We start from the raw sequence: 21,515 nt of genomic DNA, 5'->3' as shown, positions 1-21,515 counted from the left end.
TGCCCTCGAGACAAATTATGTCTGAATGTCTTATCAATGAATGATGTCTTATGTCGCCCCTGCACAATATTTATAACAGCTTCCTCATACATTCGGAAGATAGTTGGATCAATGTTATTTTGAAAAATATTCAGAGCATTTTCAGCTGTTTTAATCCACAAAAATAATGTTTTTTGTTCCCTTCAAATACCGGTATCGCTTTTATTGTATCCGGTATTTTGTAAAATGCGTTTATCGACAGGGTAGGGTCAACGCCCAAAGCAGTACCGTTGCTTGAACCATCCTTGTTCGTAGATGACAACGATAGGATTTGTTGCGTTTGACGCTCCTGCGTTAGGGCAAGTGTCTGAACAAGGTGCGTAAGCTGCTCGATTTGTGATTGTATTTGTTCCATGGCACGATTATTTTCGATGTGTAAATTACCAATTGGAAGATCTGCTTTTATTGGTATGTGAGAGAGATTATCCGAATCGTGAGATAACGGAACTGAATCTGATGCACTTTCTGTAACAGAATTTCTCCAATCCATGTACAGGGATAACCACGTTAGTTACATAATAATGAGGAGAGTATAAATATCGAACCTGTTATGCCAAGGCAAAAACAAAAACCGTGTACCAATAACACAGTATATTTATGTAACCAATAAATAAACATTACTACTACTTCTCTACGGACGGCCCGGTGGCATGATGCAAGCGGCGCCGGTCTTCAAATGAACAGACCGGACCAAAATCCCATCCAGACCAATCCCCCGTAGCAAGAAATGACTATCCGGTTACTTGCTAAAATAAGTCATTCGTTTACCATTAAAAAAACAATTCTTTACCATATTACCACTGTCAAATAACTATCAAATGAAAACATCTGTTATGAAATATTTCCCACAAACCGAACAAGCTCGGTATAAGGCTCATAACTGGGAGGAAATGTCAAAAAACATTTAATTTCGGCAAACTTTGTCTTGGCCCCTTGGCCGCTGTTGCGTTACCGCAACAGACTTTTCGAATCTTCGATTTAAATACGCTCCTTCGACACCACAAGTTCTTTCAACACGTTTATTAGACTTTCACGAGTGTACAGAGGGATAGAGGGTTAAAAAATTTACTTGTGTTCAGCTAGTCAAAAAAGAGGCTCGAATGAGCGCCGGCACGTGCTTATTTCTAGTCGATCCTTGGACGTCCACCCAGCCTCTTCGGTCATCGCTCCAACGCTGTTTCGGGCTCCTTCGGGTTCTGCGAGTCGACCTCGAACGGCTGGGTATAACAATTTCGGTCGGACTGTTTACATTTGTTAACAGCCGTTGTAATGGAAAATAAAAAAAACAAGTAAAAACATCTTTCCCCCAAAAAATTTATCATTAAGGTTTTCTTTTACAAACTATATTTTATTGATTTCGTTTCAGTCATTTTCAATCACATCTGTAAAAGCACACTGTCAAAGGTACTTTAATGTCTAAACTGATTTAACTTGTTTTGTTGGCCATTGATATTTCCCAGGGTGCCATCATTTTCCATAATCTCCAGGCGTGTCTATTTTTTGTTTTGTTTAGGGATAACGTTATCCGAAGAATCGTGTTCTGTAGTTTTTGCTCAAGCAATCGTAAAACACATTTTAAACATAAGTTACTGTACCTCAAGTTACATACATTTACATACTTATACATTTACGATCGAAGTCCAAAAATATTCCTTACACGGTATTAATGAAAAGATTCTGTATAGTCCTTTAAAACTGATACGTATAATTTGTAACACTACAGCTGCACAGTTAGCTAAGTTGATTAACTGGTGGAAACTACTTTGTTTGAAATAACTAACATTGTGGACCGCGTTTTGGAGATGTTCGCATCTATAGCTGTGAATCGAAACGTTTCAATTAAAGGTTATTTGTTGTCTATTTATGCCAAAAGGATTTGGTGGATATTTTGAGATTTCATACAAGAAAACGTTAAAATGATTTGATTTGAAAATTTTCAAATTGAAATGTAGCTAGCTGATACATCAATACTAGTAGACAATTTTCATGGTCATCGAATCCGCAAAATGTGTCACCGTTGGCCTTTTAAACGCGCATTGCTTAAGCTACACCTGTAGCAGGCTTGTCATGGAGCACTTCGCGCTTCATCATCTGCTAAAGCGATTTTACGGAGCCCGCAATTGACATCGTGATGGGTAGAAGGGTAGCGTGTTGCAATTCCGTCACTGTATCGCTGCTTTTTATTGTAGCTGTGAAAGATAATTAGATTTCGTAGTCTAGTGCTTGCGTAATATTTGTTTATTGATCTCACAGTACCTTGATAGATTTGCATAGTCGAGCTCATAGATGGATCTCAGAAACAAAGGTTGATGGTAGCACCACTCACTGGACGAATCCAAGGTCGTTTCGTTGGTTTGTGTATTAACATATGACGGCAGCAAACAGATTTATCCATTGTAGGTTGTAAATGGAATCATTGTGCATATGTGTGTTTAGAGTCTGAGCACTCCCAATATACAATTTAATGGTGTAATGAGAATACTTACCAAATTTCCCCAAATGTACTCCATTATCACTCCAAGCACCTCTCAAAAGCTAAGTTTTAACACCTTGCTTCAAGTATTTTATTCTCGTGGCTCCATGTGTTTTCTCGATTATTGCCCAACTGTGTGTTCCACCTATCCTGTTCTGCGGCGTTGTCCACTTGTTAGAAACTCTTGCTGTGCGTTATGCACTATTATATGACTATACGACAGCAGAACTTCGTAATCTTCTGCTACATTTGTTTCGTTTAATGCTTCTCTGTATATTTGGTTTGTAATGGAAAAATAAAATCGTTTTCTTGCTGAGGGTGCGTCTGACTCGATCACAATTTTCCAAACTAGTTTTTGCAACCAACAGACAGCATCTCTCAAAACACTGTGGAGATCGTCAATCGTGGGTACAGAGCGATGTGCCCTTCTTCTATTATCCGCGTTCATTGTAGATTTCTGATTTGTTGCAACCTTTTGTGCTCTGAGTGGCTCACACGCGTATTCGTATCAATTAGCGAAAGATTTCCTTTCAAGGGTTCACTTCTTGCACTTAGAAGGTCATGTAATAACCACAAACTGTTCGCTTTGCCGGTGAGAGCGAAACTAAATGAAGCTCCATGTTGCCCGTTGCAGTATATTCAGCCAATGCACAATGGGCAGTTGTGAACAAAAGTTGGTATAATACATTCTATTGGAAAACAATCTTATGGAACATGTAATTGTAAATGCTTCACTTTTTCAAATAGAGCTTTGACAATTCATGTTTCTATGATGGAAATATAATAAATCCGTCAGTAAAGATTACAATTTTGTCGCAATTAATTAGAAGATTTTTGGCCCGCCAAAGGTCCATCGTGCGAGTTGAGTATCGCGACAGTGCGCAAGTGTTGTCTGGAGCATTCGTAAATGCTGCTTCATAAATTCTGCTGTAGAAACGCAAGTGTTCGAATGAATCATTCCACGTGTCATTCACAGTAGCCAGGGGGCGCAATCATCCATGCAAGCAAAACGATCATCGACAGTGGTACGACGAGAGAATTGTGTTGTCTCGTTTTTACATTCTTTTCACATGCTGTAACGTGCGTCAACTCTACGAAACTCTACAATTTGTGCTTTCTCTATCCTTCTTTTCTGTGTTCTGTTATTTCGATTTTTGGTCTCCGCTGAGAATAGTTGCGTATCATGCATTTTTGTACTCTGGTGTTTGAGAGCGTAAGGGAGGAGAGTTTGTTTTATAAATCACGATGTCTCTTTCCCCTTCCCTTTTATGTGTAAAGCGATTGTGCGTTCGTTAATTTGGGTAAAATTCTGCTAGTTTGCATCTCTTTCTCTCTTGCACTGAGGTATTTTGAATCGTACAGACTGTGGTTTCGATCAGTAAAATACGCCATTATTCGTTTAATGATATTTTGCACGCAACTATTGTGGCTACGAGTTTGTTAACGATAATTTCACAATGCAAGATGAAATTATGACAGAATATTATTAGTACAGAAGATTAAATGTACATTATGATCGATGTATGACATATGTGTATGTGTATAACTTTTGAATCCTTTGAAAAGAAAGAAATGGTAAAAGAAATTACAACTTGATGTCATCTTGCCATCTCCACACCGCCACATCAACTCTACATCACCACGTTCGTTCAATTAAAAAAGTCATCATTTGATAATAAAAGATTGGTTATGTGTAGAAAAAAACATTCAATATGTGAACTTGAAATCGTTTATTTACAAGGATTTCCAGGCATCGCCTAGTCGTTATATGAATATTTTAATAAAACAACTTTCTTTTAAGCGGCACAACATCCCTAAAATGTCTAAGCCTGCCTTTTCTGACCTATTAGACTTATTTATCAATATTATTGTTTATGTTATTATATTTCATTTTCTTTTTCATTCATTTTCCTACATGTGATGTACACATTTATAAATCTAAACTGTATTTAACCATGTAACTGGATACTCAGACCATCCTATGGGAGAAATGTCCAGATGTGATTTTCTATCGATCTTGACGTGTGTTAGCAACATCACTTTCTCTAATCATTCATTTACTCTGTCTATTGTGTATTGCTAAATTACTTGCTTATTTTTATTCAATGTAGAAAAAGGCAAAGAGGAGATAAAATACTTGGACCCTGGACCGTATGACTTTAAAAGAATCGTTGGCAAATCAGGAGCGGAATGTGAGAAAGTAGGTTGTAGTTATGTGACCAGGTGCTATAACGCTCGAATCTCTCTGTTTGCGACACTGTCAGCAAACAATAAATAGTCAATCGTTTAGGTTGACTTCGAACTTCTAACACTGTTTTATTCTTCTGTCTGATCCTGATGTCACTTATTGGCAGTTGTTGTTGTTCAGCCCTGTAACCCTCTATTCATCAACCTGGGGTATTAATGTATAGCCTTCTATGCTTCTATGCTATTCTGGGCTGTAAATAAAACGAAAAGGCAAATTATAGTATTGCGATTCCTAATTCAAAAGCATATAATAGAAAATACAGCAAGAAATCCGCGTAACTACAGGAAAAGAAAAGCGATACTCACACATCAAATGGACGCCAAACTTCACGTATGTGCTCCAACGTCAGCGTCAGACCGTGTTTCTTCACCTGATTATGCCTGAAAATGGCTAATCTCGCCACAGCTTCAGTTTCGAAGTGAACTATGCCATATCCCATGGAACGACCGAAGCAGCGCAGTATGAGTACCTCCGTGATATTGCCGTAGATACGGAATAAATTATGCAGCTGGTGTTCAGTAAAAGTTGTGGGCAGTCCTGAGATACGCACATACCCGGCCTTTAAACGCAACATCTGCAGAGTTCCGAATTGTAGCGGTGAGATCGGTTCAGCGATGTCGTGGTCGTGCGCATGTTTTATTTGCAGCTTGAATCCGTCCCCAAGATCCATACCATTGCATTCCTGTAGCGCCACTTCCGTGCAAAGCGTGGATTTGAAGGTAACGCGGGCAAATCGATACCCGAACACATGCCATCGGATGGCAACGTGCTCAATTTTGCCTTTGGTTTTGAAAACGTCCCCTAGGATGGTTTCGTTTACAAAATCACTTAAGTTGGTGACGTGCAGTGTTGTATTAGTTAAAATGTCATTGTTCGTATCCATGGATGCGGCGGCGTACAAATATCTACCGTAAGCCAATTTGCCATTGCATTGTCTCGCTGCGTCGATTGCATGCGATTCATGTGCGTAGGCAATCACTGCGTAGCCCAAACCTAATTGGCCAGCTGTGCAGGGATAGCAAAGTTTCGTAATATATCCGTAATGCCGAAACTTCCTAAAAACATCATTCCAGCTCAACGTGTTGTCCAGGTTGCCAACATAAATTGTGAATCGTTCAAGCTTGAGCAACTCCGCTATTGCTTGTCTCTCCTCTACACAGCTCTTAAAAACTATTAAACGACAAACCAGCAACATCAAACGAATTACTCACTGTTTCTAACACACGCTCTACTCTCTTACCGTATAAAGGTTTCTGCATATTCACTTTTTTATGCCTGGGTTTAGAAACGAACTACTCTTTTCAGTGTGTACACAAACCGAGTGCTATTATTCGACTGCCACCTTCGTGCACATGCGCGCATACTTGAAGCAAAGGGCGCACGAGTGATGTAACTGCATGCATTGCATGCAAACTGTGAACCGGTTTTGTTGAACCACTCTATCTTGCTCTGGCACATGGAATAGTACTTGTATTGCGTGAGTAGAAGCAGCAGAACAATATTTTATTGTCCGGTTTTACGCGAGTTTAAAGTCCTTCCAGGTATTTGGTTATTTTACTGACAGAAGCAGTCTGGTTCGGATACAGCAGGAAATGCAACAGCGAAGTCGAACCCGGCTCATTTTGGAAAACCTTGCGGCAGATATTTGCACCCACACGGACACCTGGGCCGCAGTACGGACAGCCACTACTGTCATCTTCAACAGTTGTAGAATGGGGTGAGCCGGACGACGACACGACGAAGACGACGATAACGACAACGATAACTTCGCTAAAGCATTGTGATGGTGGCGATGCAGTATCCAAAGAACTTTTAATGTCTATATTCTCCCATCATTCTTTCTTTTAGGTGAAGCAGCAGAGCCAACAGCGACGGTACAGCGATGGGACATCAGATCAGCGGAGGATCGACGAGGAGAGTGCACAACACACACTCTCCTGCCAAGAGTACAACGCATTTCAGCGCATCGGTAGGGTTTCGCTAGGGTCGGCTCGGTAGGGGTCGGCTCGAGGAGTGGTTTAGTGGGGCTGCGCCAAGACGCTAATTCCTTTCCCTCCGGAACTAGCGGACGTAGCGCACTATTCATCGGACGGACGATGCCGGACGTTAACAAACGCCCGAGGCAACTGTATCCACCCTCCACCCTCACGTGTTCGTCTGTTGAAGATTCCCTCTCCGTTAGCAAGCAAAGGAACGTTGTAAGCGAGCAATTTTACGATGAACAGGAGACTCCCAGACTAAAGTTTCATTCATGTGTCGCGTAACTGCACGCAAAGAGCAGCATCCCTCAAGGTGTGATTGACTCTCCCTGATGCCACTCGCTGTTGACTACATGTAGTCTACTATCATATGACAAAACTGAGACGACGTCTATACGACGACGTTTACACCCTTTTCAATATGTGTATTAAATCAATTTTCTAATTCTAACATTCCATGTTGCTTTGCGCTAGTTTGATCGATCAGATAAGGTGAATAAGTATAAATATCGCACTATGTAGACTAAACTGTTCAATATTATGATAACGTTGCCGATCCCACACGATAGGACCGATCTCATCCGTTCTCCCGTAGCAAGGACTGACTCTCCGACAATATGGTAAAATAAGTCTAGCAAGCAGGGGCGGATCATCCAAGCAGCGGACTAAGCGACCGCGTAGGGCCCCGAACTTTAAGCAGCCTCAACATCCAGATTTTCCTGAAAAACTTGTTTGCTGCAACCGCTTCCTCCCCTACGTCTCAGCAAAATTTTCTGAGGTAACTGACATCTGGCTATTTACTCATTGTGCGACCAATAGTGGGACCCTGCGTTCGGGATATTGGTCAGGATGGGATGGGACAACGAAATATTAACATTTGTATTCTTTGGCTTAGGACTCATTTATTTATGTAAAACACAATTACTGTATGAATTTTCACTAGTGGCGAAAGTAACTCTAATTTGTACCATTTGCGATGTGATAAGTTTGGCTTTCTCTTTGCTACTGTTTATTCAACTGTCTCTTTGAGTTCATTTTACAATTCATGCGTTCATGCAACTTAATTCTACCATAGTTCATATTCCTAACATGTTGCTTCCTGTTTACATATATAGCTCCTAGAGTTGTCAAGTGCGAAGATAGATAAACAAAACAAAACTATAACTTGACATATTTACAAACTAGCTAAACCCTAGAAATCGAACATTCCGGCCACCAAAAGAGAATTCTTTTAATCTAGTACTAATTCTATAATTCCAATTCTTGTTTGATTTAATTCCTGTAGCCGTTTAATTCGTGTAACTAATTCCTATTGTTTACTATGTGATCGGCAGTGTAAACATTGCATATGTCAGTCGTGACAATGATCCTACTTCCATTCTAGCACTTGGTTTGGTTGTGAGCAGACTGATCCTCTATAGGATTAGGTAAAAGCGCAAGTCTACTCACTGCTCTAACAATTTCCTTTCCTGACCCAGTGCGTAACGTTACAACTCTTACTACGCCGTCTTTACCTGGGTGCAGTGCTATTATTCGCCCTTTCGGCCACACACTAGGTGGCACGTTATCTTCCTTTATAATCACCAATTGGTTCACTTCTAACTGTATCGGTGACGCGTTAGAGTGTTTTGCTCTAGCCTGGAGTTGCTGTAAGTACTCTGGGTACCATCGTGCCCAAATCGTTTGTACATGTTTCTGCACGAGCTGGTATTCTGTCAATCGGTTGTCTTGACGATTACTAAAGTCAACCTCTGGTACCGCTTGCATATTGGACCCTACTAGGAAATGGCCTGGAGTTAAGACTTCTAAATCGGCCGGTTCATTCGACAATGGTACTAACGGACGTGAATTGAGGCATTGTTCCACTTGCGCGAGAAGGGTAAGCATGTTTTCTTGCGTAATCCTACTAACTCCTATCGTTTTAGCTATGTGCCTTTTCGCTGATTTCACTGCTGCCTCCCAAAGTCCTCCAAAATGAGGCGCCCGTGGGGGAATGAACTTCCATCGCATTTCATTTTCCGCACACCAATCAAAGATTAATCTCCTATCACTATCATCAGCTTTCAACATTTTATAAATGCGGTTCAATTCGTGGGCTGCTCCCTTAAACGTGGTCGCATTATCTGAGTGTAACTCAGATACCTTGCCCCTGCGTGCGACAAAACGACGTAATGCTGCCAAAAACGCTGTCGTGGTGAGATCGCTCACCAACTCGATGTGAACTGCCCGCGTTGAGAAGCACACGAAGATCGCGATGTATGCCTTTGTTGGACTCCGGTTCCGGATCGTTGATTTCAGAAGAAATGGTCCGCAATAGTCCACACCGCTTACTGCAAATGGTCTCGTCGGTGTCACTCGTGATTCAGGCAAATCAGCTACTGCCTGCTTCACCACTACCGGCTTGTTCTTAAAACAAGTGTGACATCGATGGTAAACGCTCCTTGCAAGATTTCGACCACCAATCAACCAGAAACGTTGTCGAATCGTTGCCAACATCAACTGCGGACCAGCATGTAGTAACTGCAGATGATATGCTGATACTAACAGTGTAGATAGGTGATGTGATGCCGCAAGGATGACGGGGTGCTTAACATCCTTGGAAATGTTTGCATTTCCCAGCCGGCCACCGATGCGTAGCATACCTCCTTCATCAAGGTACGGTGACAACCACTTTAGCTTCGATGTTTCACCAACACGTTTCCCTCGTTGCAGGTCGTCCAGCTCTTTCGCGAATGAATCCCGTTGTGCTAGCTGGCACAACCTCAGTTCCGCACTGCGCAGTTCCGTCGCTGTAAGCGAAGGAACAGCATTTTCCAACTCCTTGATAGAAGTCGGCTTGTTGGACTTGCTCGTTGATACCTTGCTTGCTCGGCTGCATTCGATGAATCGCAAGCAGTAACCCATTACTCGTCTCAGTTTGCTGTATGACGAGAACCGTTCAAAGAGTTTGTCACGGAATTCACACTTCGCTATGACAATTAGTGACACCTTTGCTCGTTCTTCGATGTCACCGTCATCCTTCGTGGGTAGTGGTACCGATTGTGGCCATTCATCTTCGCCGAGAACCAACCAATGTGGTCCATGCCACCACCGATCACACTTCAGCAACTCGTCTGGCTTTAGTCCCCGTGAAATGTCATCTGCCGGGTTATGACACCCCGGAACATGACGCCAGCATGATATCCTCGTTTCCTCCTGGATTTGGGCCACCCTGTTGGCCACAAATGGTTTCCATCGACGAGGAGGAGACTTCAGCCAGTACATGACTGTCATCGAGTCGGTCCAACAGATAGTCATCGTAGATGTCGTTAGCACTCGGCTCACTTTCTGGAACAATTGCGTCGCTAATCGTGCGGCGCACAGCTCCAACCTGCCAATCGAATGGGTGTTTGCCCGAGAAACGACCTTTGATTTGGCAGCTAATAGCCGCACCGTAGTTGACCCCATGGATTCTGCTCTCACATAGCAGCAAGCTCCATATGCAATTTGCGATGCATCAGCAAATACATGCAATTGTAGGCTAACCATTTCAGCCTGGGACACAAAACGAGGCACACGTACTTTGCGTAGCAAATATAGCGTTGAGTGGAAACTTCTCCACTCTTCCTGAAGCTCGCCCGGTAATGCACGATCCCAATCCCAAGCATTTCCATCATGCCTCAGACTCCATAATCGCTGCAGGAACATCTTAGCCAGGATGATGGTCGGACCCAATAGCCCAAGAGGGTCGAATATACTTGCCGTATACGACAAGACCAGACTTCTCGTTAATACTTCAGCAGGTGGTGGAAGATTGACTTTGAAGCAGAACATATCATTGGCTGGTTCCCAAACCAACCCTAGCGTTGATACTGCTTGGCCATCCTGCCATTCGTGCATCGTTTTGATCGCAAGATCCTCTAGTGGGACATCTCGTAGTGCAGCAGGAACATTTGACGCCCACTTCTTCAATGCAAAGCCGGCTGAATCCAGCATTTGCGAAATTTGCTTGCGCACTTCGATGGCATCTGCCAGGTCCGCTGCACCGGTCAATAAATCATCCACATAGAAGTCGTGTAGAACTGGATCTATCGCTTTGGGGTACTGGCCCTTGTGGTCGTGTGCAATCTGTTGCAACGTGCGTGTGGCCAAAAATGGCGCTGAGGCAGTGCCGTAGGTAACTGTTTGCAACTCGTACGTTGCTATCGGGTCGGTGAATCTTTCTCGGTACCGAATTCGTAGCAGTTTGTGATCACTTTCACAATGACGAACTTGTCGATACATCTTTTCGACATCTGCTACTAGGGCTATGGCGTGCTTTCTGAACCTTAAGATGATCGTAAACAAATCATCTTGTACCGTAGGGCCTATGAGCAGCGTATCGTTTAACGAGTACCCAGATGTTGTCTTGCAGGATGCATCGAAGACAACACGTACCTTCGTGGTCGTACTCGTTTCCTTCACCACCGCATGGTGAGGGATGTAATAGTGCGGAGCACTATCATCAACAGGTTCGGTGAGTTTTCTCATGTGTCCCAATGTTTCGTATTCGGACATAAACCTTTTATATTCTCTGTCCATTTCAGGATTGTTCAACAATCGTCGTTCAACGGCAACGAGCCGTCGATCGGCTATCGCTCTAGATTGTCCCAGTACAATATCAGAATCGGTCTTCTGCGGCAAGCTTACTACGTATCGACCTTGGCTATCACGCGTTGTAGTGGCCGCATAATGCTTCTCGCATTGGTCCTCTTCTATGGACAACGCGGGACCTTCTAGGATGCTTTCTGTTTCCCAGAAGCGTTGCAGCATAGTGTCAAGTGAGGCTTGACTGACGGTGGTGAGGCAGGACCGATGGCTCGAAGCCGATGTGTGGGAAGTATTCCCAGAGACTGTCCAACCGAAGGGCGTCTCTACCAACCATGGTCTGCCTCTACCTAGTGCACGCTTTTTTCCAGTATGCATTTCCCAATATGCATCACTACCGATGACGATATCGATCTTCCCTGGGATGTGGAATGATGGGTCTGCTAACGTGACAGTCGGAATCTTCCATGATGTTGTGTCGATCGGTGTTATTGGAATCTCAGCAGACGGTGATTTCAAAATCAGAAATTCCATAGTGGATGCAAACTGCCCTGACTTCGATTGCACTGCAGCAACGACAGATCGGTTAACCTGTTGTACCGCTTGACCGATACCTATGATCGAAACACTAACCTTTGATCGCGTGGTAAGCAACTTTTGCGCTAAGGATTCCGAAATGAAGTTGCACATGGATCCTGAATCCAAGAGCGCTCGTGCTTCATGCCGAATACCATGGTCATCGACCACCCAAAGCAATGACGTCTCAAGAAATGACATCGCTTGTTCGGCCTTTGCCGCCATCGACACTTTCGGACGTGTGTTGTCATAGTGAGTGACTTACATGATCTCACTTGGTGTGACTTACATGATGATTAAGTGACTTACATGATCTCACTTGGTGGTTTTGGTTCAGGCAGTTGAAGCATAGCTGCTCCTTCGCCACCACTTCTCGACGACGCTGGACATCCCCTTTCAGGAACTCAGGACAGCTGCGAAGATTGTGCGCCTCTTCGCAACCCAACGGGCAAGGTAGCTGCATGCGGTTGGACTGGCCATGCGTCGATTGCTGTGTTGTCGCTGCATTCACGGCAGATTTCGGTCTGGATCCAACCTTTCGCTCGCCGCCGGCCCCCATTGCCGCATTGACCTTTATGTCTTCCGAGAATTCCCGAGTTGACCTGAGAATTATTACACGACTTTGTAAGAACTCGATGAGATCCTTATACTTATCTCGAGGTGCTTGCGACGAATGCTTTTCCCAAGCCAGCATAGTCGAGGGATGCAGCTTGAAGAACATCAAGGTGGTGAGCGGAGCGTCCCAACTGTCGACAGGTTCCTTCAGCTTTTCTAAGCCGTCTACATGACGCTTAAACTCGACGACCAGGTGTGCCAATTCATCCGCAGATTCCGATTTTACCGCTGGGAGATGGTGAATTTTCCGCAGATATTGCCGGATCAACATACGCGGGTTGTCGTAGGTTTTCAACATTGCGGCCCAGGTGCCAGCGTAATTGTCTGCTATCAGCGTGGTGTGCTCGAAGAGCAAAGCGGCTTCCCCCTTCAGTGAAGACAACAGGTACTGAAGTTTCATGATCGGAGGAATCTCTGCTGACGAATCGATCATCGATACAAATCGATCACGGAAGGAGAGCCACTTCGTTGAATCACCATCGAAGGATGGTAATCCGATTTTCGGGAGTCGTAAGCTTGGTCCCGAATGACCCGACGAACCAACACTCGTGTTCGCAAACAACACTGAAGCATTTAGCGGATTTGCTTCACATGGCTGCTTCTGAAGCAAGAATCCCTTTATTTTGCGATACACATTGTCCATTTCGCACCTTTCTTGCAAATACGTTTCTAGAGATTCCGCGGACTCATCCAACTCTTCGAGTTTGGAGATTGCATCCATAAAATTGGCATTATGTTGCTCCAACTGTTCCAAACACACGGGAATTTCATTCACATCACTATCAGAATAGTTCAATTTGAACTGCTCAATGTTCTTGATCAGCGTTTGAGCTTGGCGCCTTTTTAACTGCGCGGCTTTAATTTTCTTTTCCATCTTAACGCACTTCACTAATACTTCGATACGGCTGTAGGGTCGACGATCGTTACAACTTGCTATCTTGCATGCAAGTCCTTCAAATGATGGTGGGAACGACTGTTCGAAAAGATGGTCACTTTTCGCGATGGCGATGGTGAAGTGACGCTACGCTCTTCAGAACGCTAAACCAATTACGCCTTTTCGTTGATGCGGCGCATCAACTCACAACCTTCACGACACGTGAACTAAACGTGCACAATTGCGGAACAGGAACAGAGTGTCTCTCACAAACGCCTACGTAATACACGTTTGAACTAAATTCGTGCCTGTGGTGCTAGGCGACGATCGTTGTGTTTCACCGTGCTCACACAACTATAGCAATGCCAAATCACTTATCCCTCAATTCACGTAGTGAAATTGAAATATCACAATCAGCTGGTTACTTTCACCAAATCCGGTTCGAAGGACCAAAAAATGTATGAATTTTCACTAGTGGCGAAAGTAACTCTAATTTGTACCATTTGCGATGTGATAAGTTTGGCTTTCTCTTTGCTACTGTTTATTCAACTGTCTCTTTGAGTTCATTTTACAATTCATGCGTTCATGCAACTTAATTCTACCATAGTTCATATTCCTAACATGTTGCTTCCTGTTTACATATATAGCTCCTAGAGTTGTCAAGTGCGAAGATAGATAAACAAAACAAAACTATAACTTGACATATTTACAAACTAGCTAAACCCTAGAAATCGAACAATTACAATACAACAGATTAAAACACTCTTATCCGTCCGGTCGGTCAACGCTTTCTGTTTTCTTTCCTGAGTTGTACCGCGCTCTTACTACTATGGTATACAGCGTTACAACACAGAATGGTTTATTTATCTTTATACTTTATACTATCTTAAGCGGTGTGTACGAGCAGGGCGTGTGGAAAAGAAGAATGACCACGAGCTCGCTGAGCTATTTAATAGAATTGATATCCTGACGGGAGTCAAAACCAGAAGGATACGATGGTTGGGACACATGATTAAATTGCCGAACTCATGTCCCACCAGGAAGGTGATCATCAGCGACCCGTTCGACATGAGGCGCAGAGAAATGAGGCGCAACGAGTTCGATGGCCTGATCAAGTAGAGTAGAACCTGTCGAGGATGGGATGCAGCCAGGGGTGGAGGAGAGCAGCGTTGGATCGAGATTCCTGAAAACGAATCGGTGACCTGGCCATGTCAGCACGACGTGCTCAACTGTGAGCGGATCGAGTTTTTTTACGATGTTAACAAATAATGAAGTCTCTCAGGTTGTTGGTATTGACTTATATCGTGTCGCTGACATATATTAGGTCAACAAACGAAATTGTAACATCCTCACGATAAGGGTTAGTTATACGTTAGTGTACATATTTGTTAGTGTACACGCATGATCAAATGTTATTAGAATTAGCGATGTTAAGCCTTATTTACACGTACACGTATCAAGGCATTAGTAGTACACGTGATGTTAATAAAATCGTTCATCGCTTTTCAAATCAAATAAAGAATACAAATAGAATACAAATGAAAGGGTCGCGTTCATAAGAATATGATTAAAAAATATGTGACAACATTGTAGAAATGGCTTGCAGTATGTCCTTTAAACCTTTTTCAAACTCACTTCATATTTCGTCCCAATAAATAAGGTTTCAATCAGCACAATCTAATAAACTGGTTCAGTAGCACTTGTTTGTCCGTTAATCGTTCTTCATGCTGACCCATTTTGTTTTTGAACCAGGATTATAAATGATAGAAAAACCTTCTTTAACTAGTAATGAAAAAAAGTTCAAATTTATGAATTTTTAGTTTAGTGAACTCGTAGTTTTATGAAAACTACGAGTTGCACTTCTTTTGTCGGATACTGAATATAACCATCGCCTTCTCTGCTCATTCCATCTTGCGATAACACGGCCTACCTACGGCCAAAACAATCCGTCTTGCGAGTGAAACAATAATTTAACAACTATGCTCTCTTTGTTCTGTTCATAACGATAGTTGCCCACCGTACAACTACTCATTTTTACTTTTTAATATTAGATTATAAGATTATAATTGCTAAGCCTAATGGGTGGACATATATTTCTTGAATAAAGGAGTACACGAACGATTAAACTTGTTTAAAATAATGAATGTTGTGGACTGCATCTGCATTTGATGGAAGTTTTGAGTTACTGTGCAAGGAGGAGTTCAAATGCTTTGATTAGACAAATTACAAAATGAATTGTGACCAGCCGAGACATCAGTCGTGGCTATCAATTTAAATTGAAAGCTTTTCCCTATCTACCGCAATAAGGCATGTCGATTACTTTCGGCATTAGATCGCAGTAACATTTTCGATGATCATTAAAGCTGGTAAGTTGTAGCTTGTAGACTTGTGGATGGAAGTTTTAAAACTATATCTATAGCAGATTTGCCATGGAGCACTTGCGCAATTCATCGTCTGCTAGCGTGAGTTTACGGGTCGCATGCACATCGTGAAGGGAAGCCTGTTGCGCTTACGTCGCTGTGTTGCTGCTTTTTATTGTAGCTGTAAAAGATAATAAAATGTCTTATTCATGTGTTTAGCACTTGCGTTATAGGATTTGTTTATTGAACTCACATCACCTTGACACATTTGAATAATCGAGCTCATGGACGGATATCAGACACAAAGGTTAATACGGTAACCCCTCACGTTGATTGAATCCTGGGTCGCTTCGTAGGTTTATATAATAGGTTATTTCCAGCTGCAAACAGATTCATTCATTGTAGGTTGTAGATCGACAAATTGTTAAGTACACTACAATAACAGTTTAACGGTCTAATAAGAACACTCACCAAATTCCACTAAATACACACAGCTATGTCCATTATCACACTTTTCCGTACAAAACCTTCCTAAATACTTGCTTTGTATCGCCTTGTTTTAAGTAATAGAATTATTTTGTTTTCTGGACTACATGTCACGAATTGTTTCAGATTTCAAATCTTCCATCTCCATTCTGTTCCAAACGCTTGCGATTTATTTATCTTCTCATCACGTCGAAGTTCTACGTATACTTTCCTCAGTTGCACAACATAGTATTATGTGGGCACAATTTAGCAACCTTCGGAAATCAATTGTCCGATTTGCTTCATGATTGGCTCTACGAAGCAAATCACTTGCACTGGAAGTAAAAAAATCTTTTCTTTCTGAAGGTAATTCAGATTCGTTCACAATTATCCAAATTATCACTACCACCAAATGGATAACGTTTATCAATATACGGTTCAGATTTGCATTCAGATTTGCATTGTTAGATGCCCTTCTCCTTCTGTTATTCGCGTTCATTGTTCAGGACTTCAAACTCTTTCACTTCAAAAAGGGTTAACTTTAACTTGCACTCCGAGGTATTGCTTGCTGTTCCCTGTGACTGTTCGCTCTGGTGGTGCGTTCGCTAACTCGGTTCACTCACGCTTAGTAAATAATCACGGCTGTTCGCTTTGTCGATGAAACAAAGCTTCATACCGCTCGATGCGGTCTACGCTGCCAATGCACAGTGTCGCGATATAATTTTACTTTTGGTAAATAACATAACAAAATATGAAAATTCCACGATACATGATACACGATGATTTCTTCTGAATAAAGAATATTACCAGTTGACAATGGTAAAATAGTAATTTTGATAGATACAGGCGATAGATACAGATTCAAAATTCACTATTCACTTGAGTCAAAAATCGTCCTTTTATAGCAAAATATGTTCGAAGTAGATGCCCAAACGTCGAGATATTGTCAATATTGAGCAACTGTCGAATTTTGCGTTTGAATTTAATGACAATAAATAATCTGCTTATATGTAACAATTAAATAATAACTATATTCACATGACACTAACAAAAACAGTGAATCTTTCGAATTTTATCTTGGTTCAAATGGATTTTAACACAATATCAAAGTTTAGGTTTTTGCCACGACATACGCCCATCATGCGAATAAAGCCGACTGTAAAGCACGTAGTGTTGGAAGCGTTGCGATTGCTGATTCATGTGTTGAAATTCGCTGAAAAATAACGCAAGTGTTCGAAGGACGGATTCCTCAGTTGACGGGAAACTCAGAGATGGAAGTTTTGTACATGTGTCGCGTAACTGTATGTAAAGAGCAACATCCCTCAATGATGACATTCGATTGTGATTGACTCTCCCAGATGCAACTCGCTGTCTCTCTCGCTCTCTTTTGTTTATTCTCCCAGATGATCAATGATCATCTCTTATCAGATCGATCAAACTAACGGAAAGCAACAGGAAGAAAAGTTCGGAATAGGACATGGATTTGATACAAATATTGAAGATGTAGGATGTAAGATGACGTCGTCTCAGTTTTGTATGACAGTGAAGTATGTGAAATTAAAAGGTTATGTTGAGCATGGAAAGTTTCCTAACGCGAATAGAGTTTAATAAAATACAAATTTACATTTAATATTATTATAATACTCCAAAATCAAACCTAGATTACAAAATTTTTAGTCCGGATTGGTTGAACGTTTGTAAGTTTTCAATGCTCGCCTGATGTCGTCGATCATCGATCATCTGGGAGAATAAACAAAAGAGAGCGAGAGAGACAGCGAGTTGCATCAGGGAGAGTCAATCACAAACGACTGTCATCATTGAGGGATTCTGCTCTTTGCATGCAGTTATGCGACACATGAATGAAACTTTCGTATGGGAGTCTCCTGTCCATCGCGAAATTGCTCACTTACAACGCTCCAAACACCACTTGCGTTACGTAACGTTGTTTTTTTTTTTTGCTAACGGAGAGGGAATCTTCAACAGACGAACACGTGAATGGAGGGTGGATATGGTTGCCACGGGCATTTGTAAACCACCGTTCGTCCGATGAACAGTGCGGGGTCCGCTAGTTCCGGAGGGAAAGGAATTAGCGTTTTGGCAAAGCCCCGCTAAACCACTCCTCGACCTCAAGAGGCGAATGTCAGCCAGAAGGTCCAAAGCCTCTATAAAATGAATCAAAAAACAAAAAACTCCTCGACCGCGACCTCGAACCTTGTCGATGCGCTGAGATGTGTAGTACTCTTGGCAGGGGAGTGTGTGTTGTGCACCCTCCTCGTCGATCCTGCACTGTTGTCTTCCCTGTTCCGATGGACCTGGATGGTCGGACTGGAAACGCTCGTAAAACCTGACAATAAAATATTGTTTTACTGCTTCTACTCACGCATTACCAGCACTATTCCATGTGCCCGAGCAAGATAGAGTAATAATAATCCAAAACCGGTTTACAGTTTGCATGCAATGTCACATCACTTGTCAGTCACATCACTCGTGCGCGTTTTCCTTGAGGAATGCGCGCACGTTACTTCTCCTTTGCGCGACAAAGAAATAAAGGTACAAAGGTGCAAGGTGAAGGTACAAAGGTCTAATAAGGGCTATCGGTTTCTATGCAAACTGAAAACAGTATCTTTTTGGTTTTTTCCGGCCACTCGAATAAACAATTTGACCACTGCAACCGCTGAGTCCTAGGAAGAGAAGCAGATCGCGGTATCGAGCTTGCGAATTAACTATCCAGCGTTTAATGCGGAAGATGCGGAAGCGTAGTTTCTGTGTCTCGCGCCTGCATTTTGTGTAAACAGCAGGTAAGCAAATGTTTAATACGGTCATTTTGACACTGGGCTCCCAAACCATACACTTTCATCCCGCCATCGCGAAATTTAACAAATACGAACGGTAGTGTCTCGGAGGATTACAGTGAGTTGAAGATCTCACTTGAAGAAAATGAAAAACATACATACATCGATCATAATGTACATTTATACTCACAGAGTATCTACCATTGCGAAATTATCGTTAACAAACTCGTAGCCACAATAGTTGCGTGCAAAATATCATTAAACGAATAATGGCGTATTTTACTGATCGAAACCACAGTCTGTACGATTCAAAATACCTCGGTGCAAGAGAGAAAGAGATGCAAACTAGCAGAATTTTTACCCAAATTAACGAACGCACAATCGCTTTACACATAAAAGGGAAGGGGAAAGAGACATCGTGATATATAAAACAAACTCTCCTCCCTTACGCTCTCAAACACCAGAGTTCAAAAGTGCTTGATACGCAACTATTCTCAGCGGAGACCAGAAATCGAAAGAACAGAACGCAGAAAAGAGGGATGGAGAAAGCACAAATTGTAGAGTTTCGTAGAGTTGACGCACGTTACAGCATGTGAAAAGAATGTAAAAACGAGACAACACAATTCTCTCGTCGTACCACTGTCGATGATCGTTTTGCTTGCATGGATGATTCCGCCCCCTGGCTACTGTGAATGACACGTGGAATGATTCATTCGAACACTTGTGTTTCTACAGCAGAATTTATGAAGCAGCATTTACGAATGCTCCAGACAACACTTGCGCGCTGTCGCGATACTCAACTCGCATGATGGACCTTTGGAGGGCCAAAAATCTTCTAATTAATTGCGACAAAATTGTAATCTTTACAGACGGATTTATTATATTTCCATCATAGAAACATGAGTTGTCAAAGCTCTATTTGAAAAAGTGAAGCATTTACAATTACATGTTCCATAAGGTTGTTTACCAAAAGAATGTATTATACCAACTTTTGTTCACAACTGCCCATTGTGCATTGGCTGAATATTCCGCAACGGGCAACATGGAGCTTCATTTAGTTTCGCTCTTACCGGCAAAGCGAACAGTTTGTGGTTATTACATGACCTTCTAAGTGCAAGAAGTGAACGCGTGTGAGCCACTCAGAGCACAAAAGGTTGCAACAAATCAGAAATCTACAATGAACGCGGATAATAGAAGAAGGGCACATCGCTCTGTACCCACGATTGACGATCTCCACAGTGTTTTGAGAGATGCTGTCTGTTGGTTGCAAAAACTAGTTTGGAAAATTGTGATCGAGTCAAACGCACCCTCAGCAAGAAAACGTTTTTATTTTTCCATTACAAACCAAATATACAGAGAAGCATTAAACGAAACAAATGTAGCAGAAGATTACGAAGATCTGCTGTTGTATAGTCATATAATAGTGCATAACGCACAGCAAGAGTTTCTAACAAGTGGACAACGCCGCAGAACAGGATAGGTGGAACACACAGTTGGACAATAATCGAGAAAACACATGGAGCCACGAGAATAAAATACTTGAAGCAAGGTCTTAAAATTAAGCTTTTGAGAGGCGCTTGGAGTTTGAGGTTTGGTAAGTATTCTCATGACACCATTAAGTTGTATATTGGGAGTACTCAGACTCTAAACACACATATGCACAATGATTCCATTTACAACCTACACTGGATAAATCTGTTTGCTGCCGTCATATGTTAATACACAAACCAACGAAACGACCTTGGATTCGTCCAGTGAGTGGTGCTACCATCAACCTTTGTTTCTGAGATCCATCTATGAGCTCGACTATGCAAATCTATCAAGGTACTGTGAGATCAATAAACAAATATTACGCAAGCGCTAGACATATGACTACAAAATCGAATTATCTTTTACAGCTACAATAAAAAGCAGCAATACAGTGCGGTAATTGCAACACACTACCCTTCTACCCTTCACGATGTCAATTGCGGGCCCCGTAAAATCGCGCTCGCAGATGATGAATTGCGCAAGTGTTCCATGGCAAGCCTGCTACAGTTGTAGCTTAAGCAATGCGCGTTTAAATGGCCAGCGGTGACACATTTTGCAAATTCGTTAAAGTCTTCCATTACATAGAGTAATATCTGTCTTGTTGAACTGGTCGTATTCAACCCTTTTCCTATAACTCTACAATCTACAACTCACCGGCTTGACGGACATTGAACATGTTCACGCATTCTGACACCAAAAAATATCGACAAGCCTCCTTACAGTAGGTAGGTGTGATGTGCTAGGTATGATACCTTTATTAGTTCACGATCGAGAATGTTCTAGTGCTGATGCTGGAGCACCTTTTATAATACAAATGTATGATGGTGTTAGTGAATTCAATATGCTTATTTTTAGGATTAGTATGCGTACTAGTGTATCATAATACATTACAGTAGGGAAAATCGAGAATATACCATTAGATTTCATATCCGAAAAACTTCCGGCCTATGACAGCTAGCGATATAGTTTGCCGTGCATATGCTCTCCATGGCTTTCTG

At 42.1% G+C, this 21,515-nt stretch overlaps 1 protein-coding gene across 1 annotated transcript in view; it reads right to left on the bottom strand.

The window, feature by feature from the left end:
- LOC128710686 (uncharacterized) overlaps nucleotides 1–13,370 on the bottom strand; it is a 35,284-nt gene extending 21,914 nt beyond the window's left edge. The window contains exons 1-2 of the mRNA XM_053805583.1: nucleotides 12,191–13,370; nucleotides 8,948–12,111 (exon numbers count right to left, since the gene is read on the bottom strand). Coding sequence (XP_053661558.1) covers nucleotides 8,948–12,111; nucleotides 12,191–13,370 — 4,344 coding nt within the window. The remainder of the gene's footprint in view (nucleotides 1–8,947; nucleotides 12,112–12,190) is intronic.
- Nucleotides 13,371–21,515: the final 8,145 nt, after the last annotated feature.

The sequence above is a fragment of the Anopheles marshallii genome, chromosome X (genome assembly GCF_943734725.1).
Source record: "Anopheles marshallii chromosome X, idAnoMarsDA_429_01, whole genome shotgun sequence".
Lineage (NCBI taxonomy): Eukaryota > Metazoa > Arthropoda > Insecta > Diptera > Culicidae > Anopheles > Anopheles marshallii.
The sequence above is the reverse complement of the archived record's forward strand: the minus strand, read 5'-3'. Positions and strand labels throughout refer to the sequence as shown.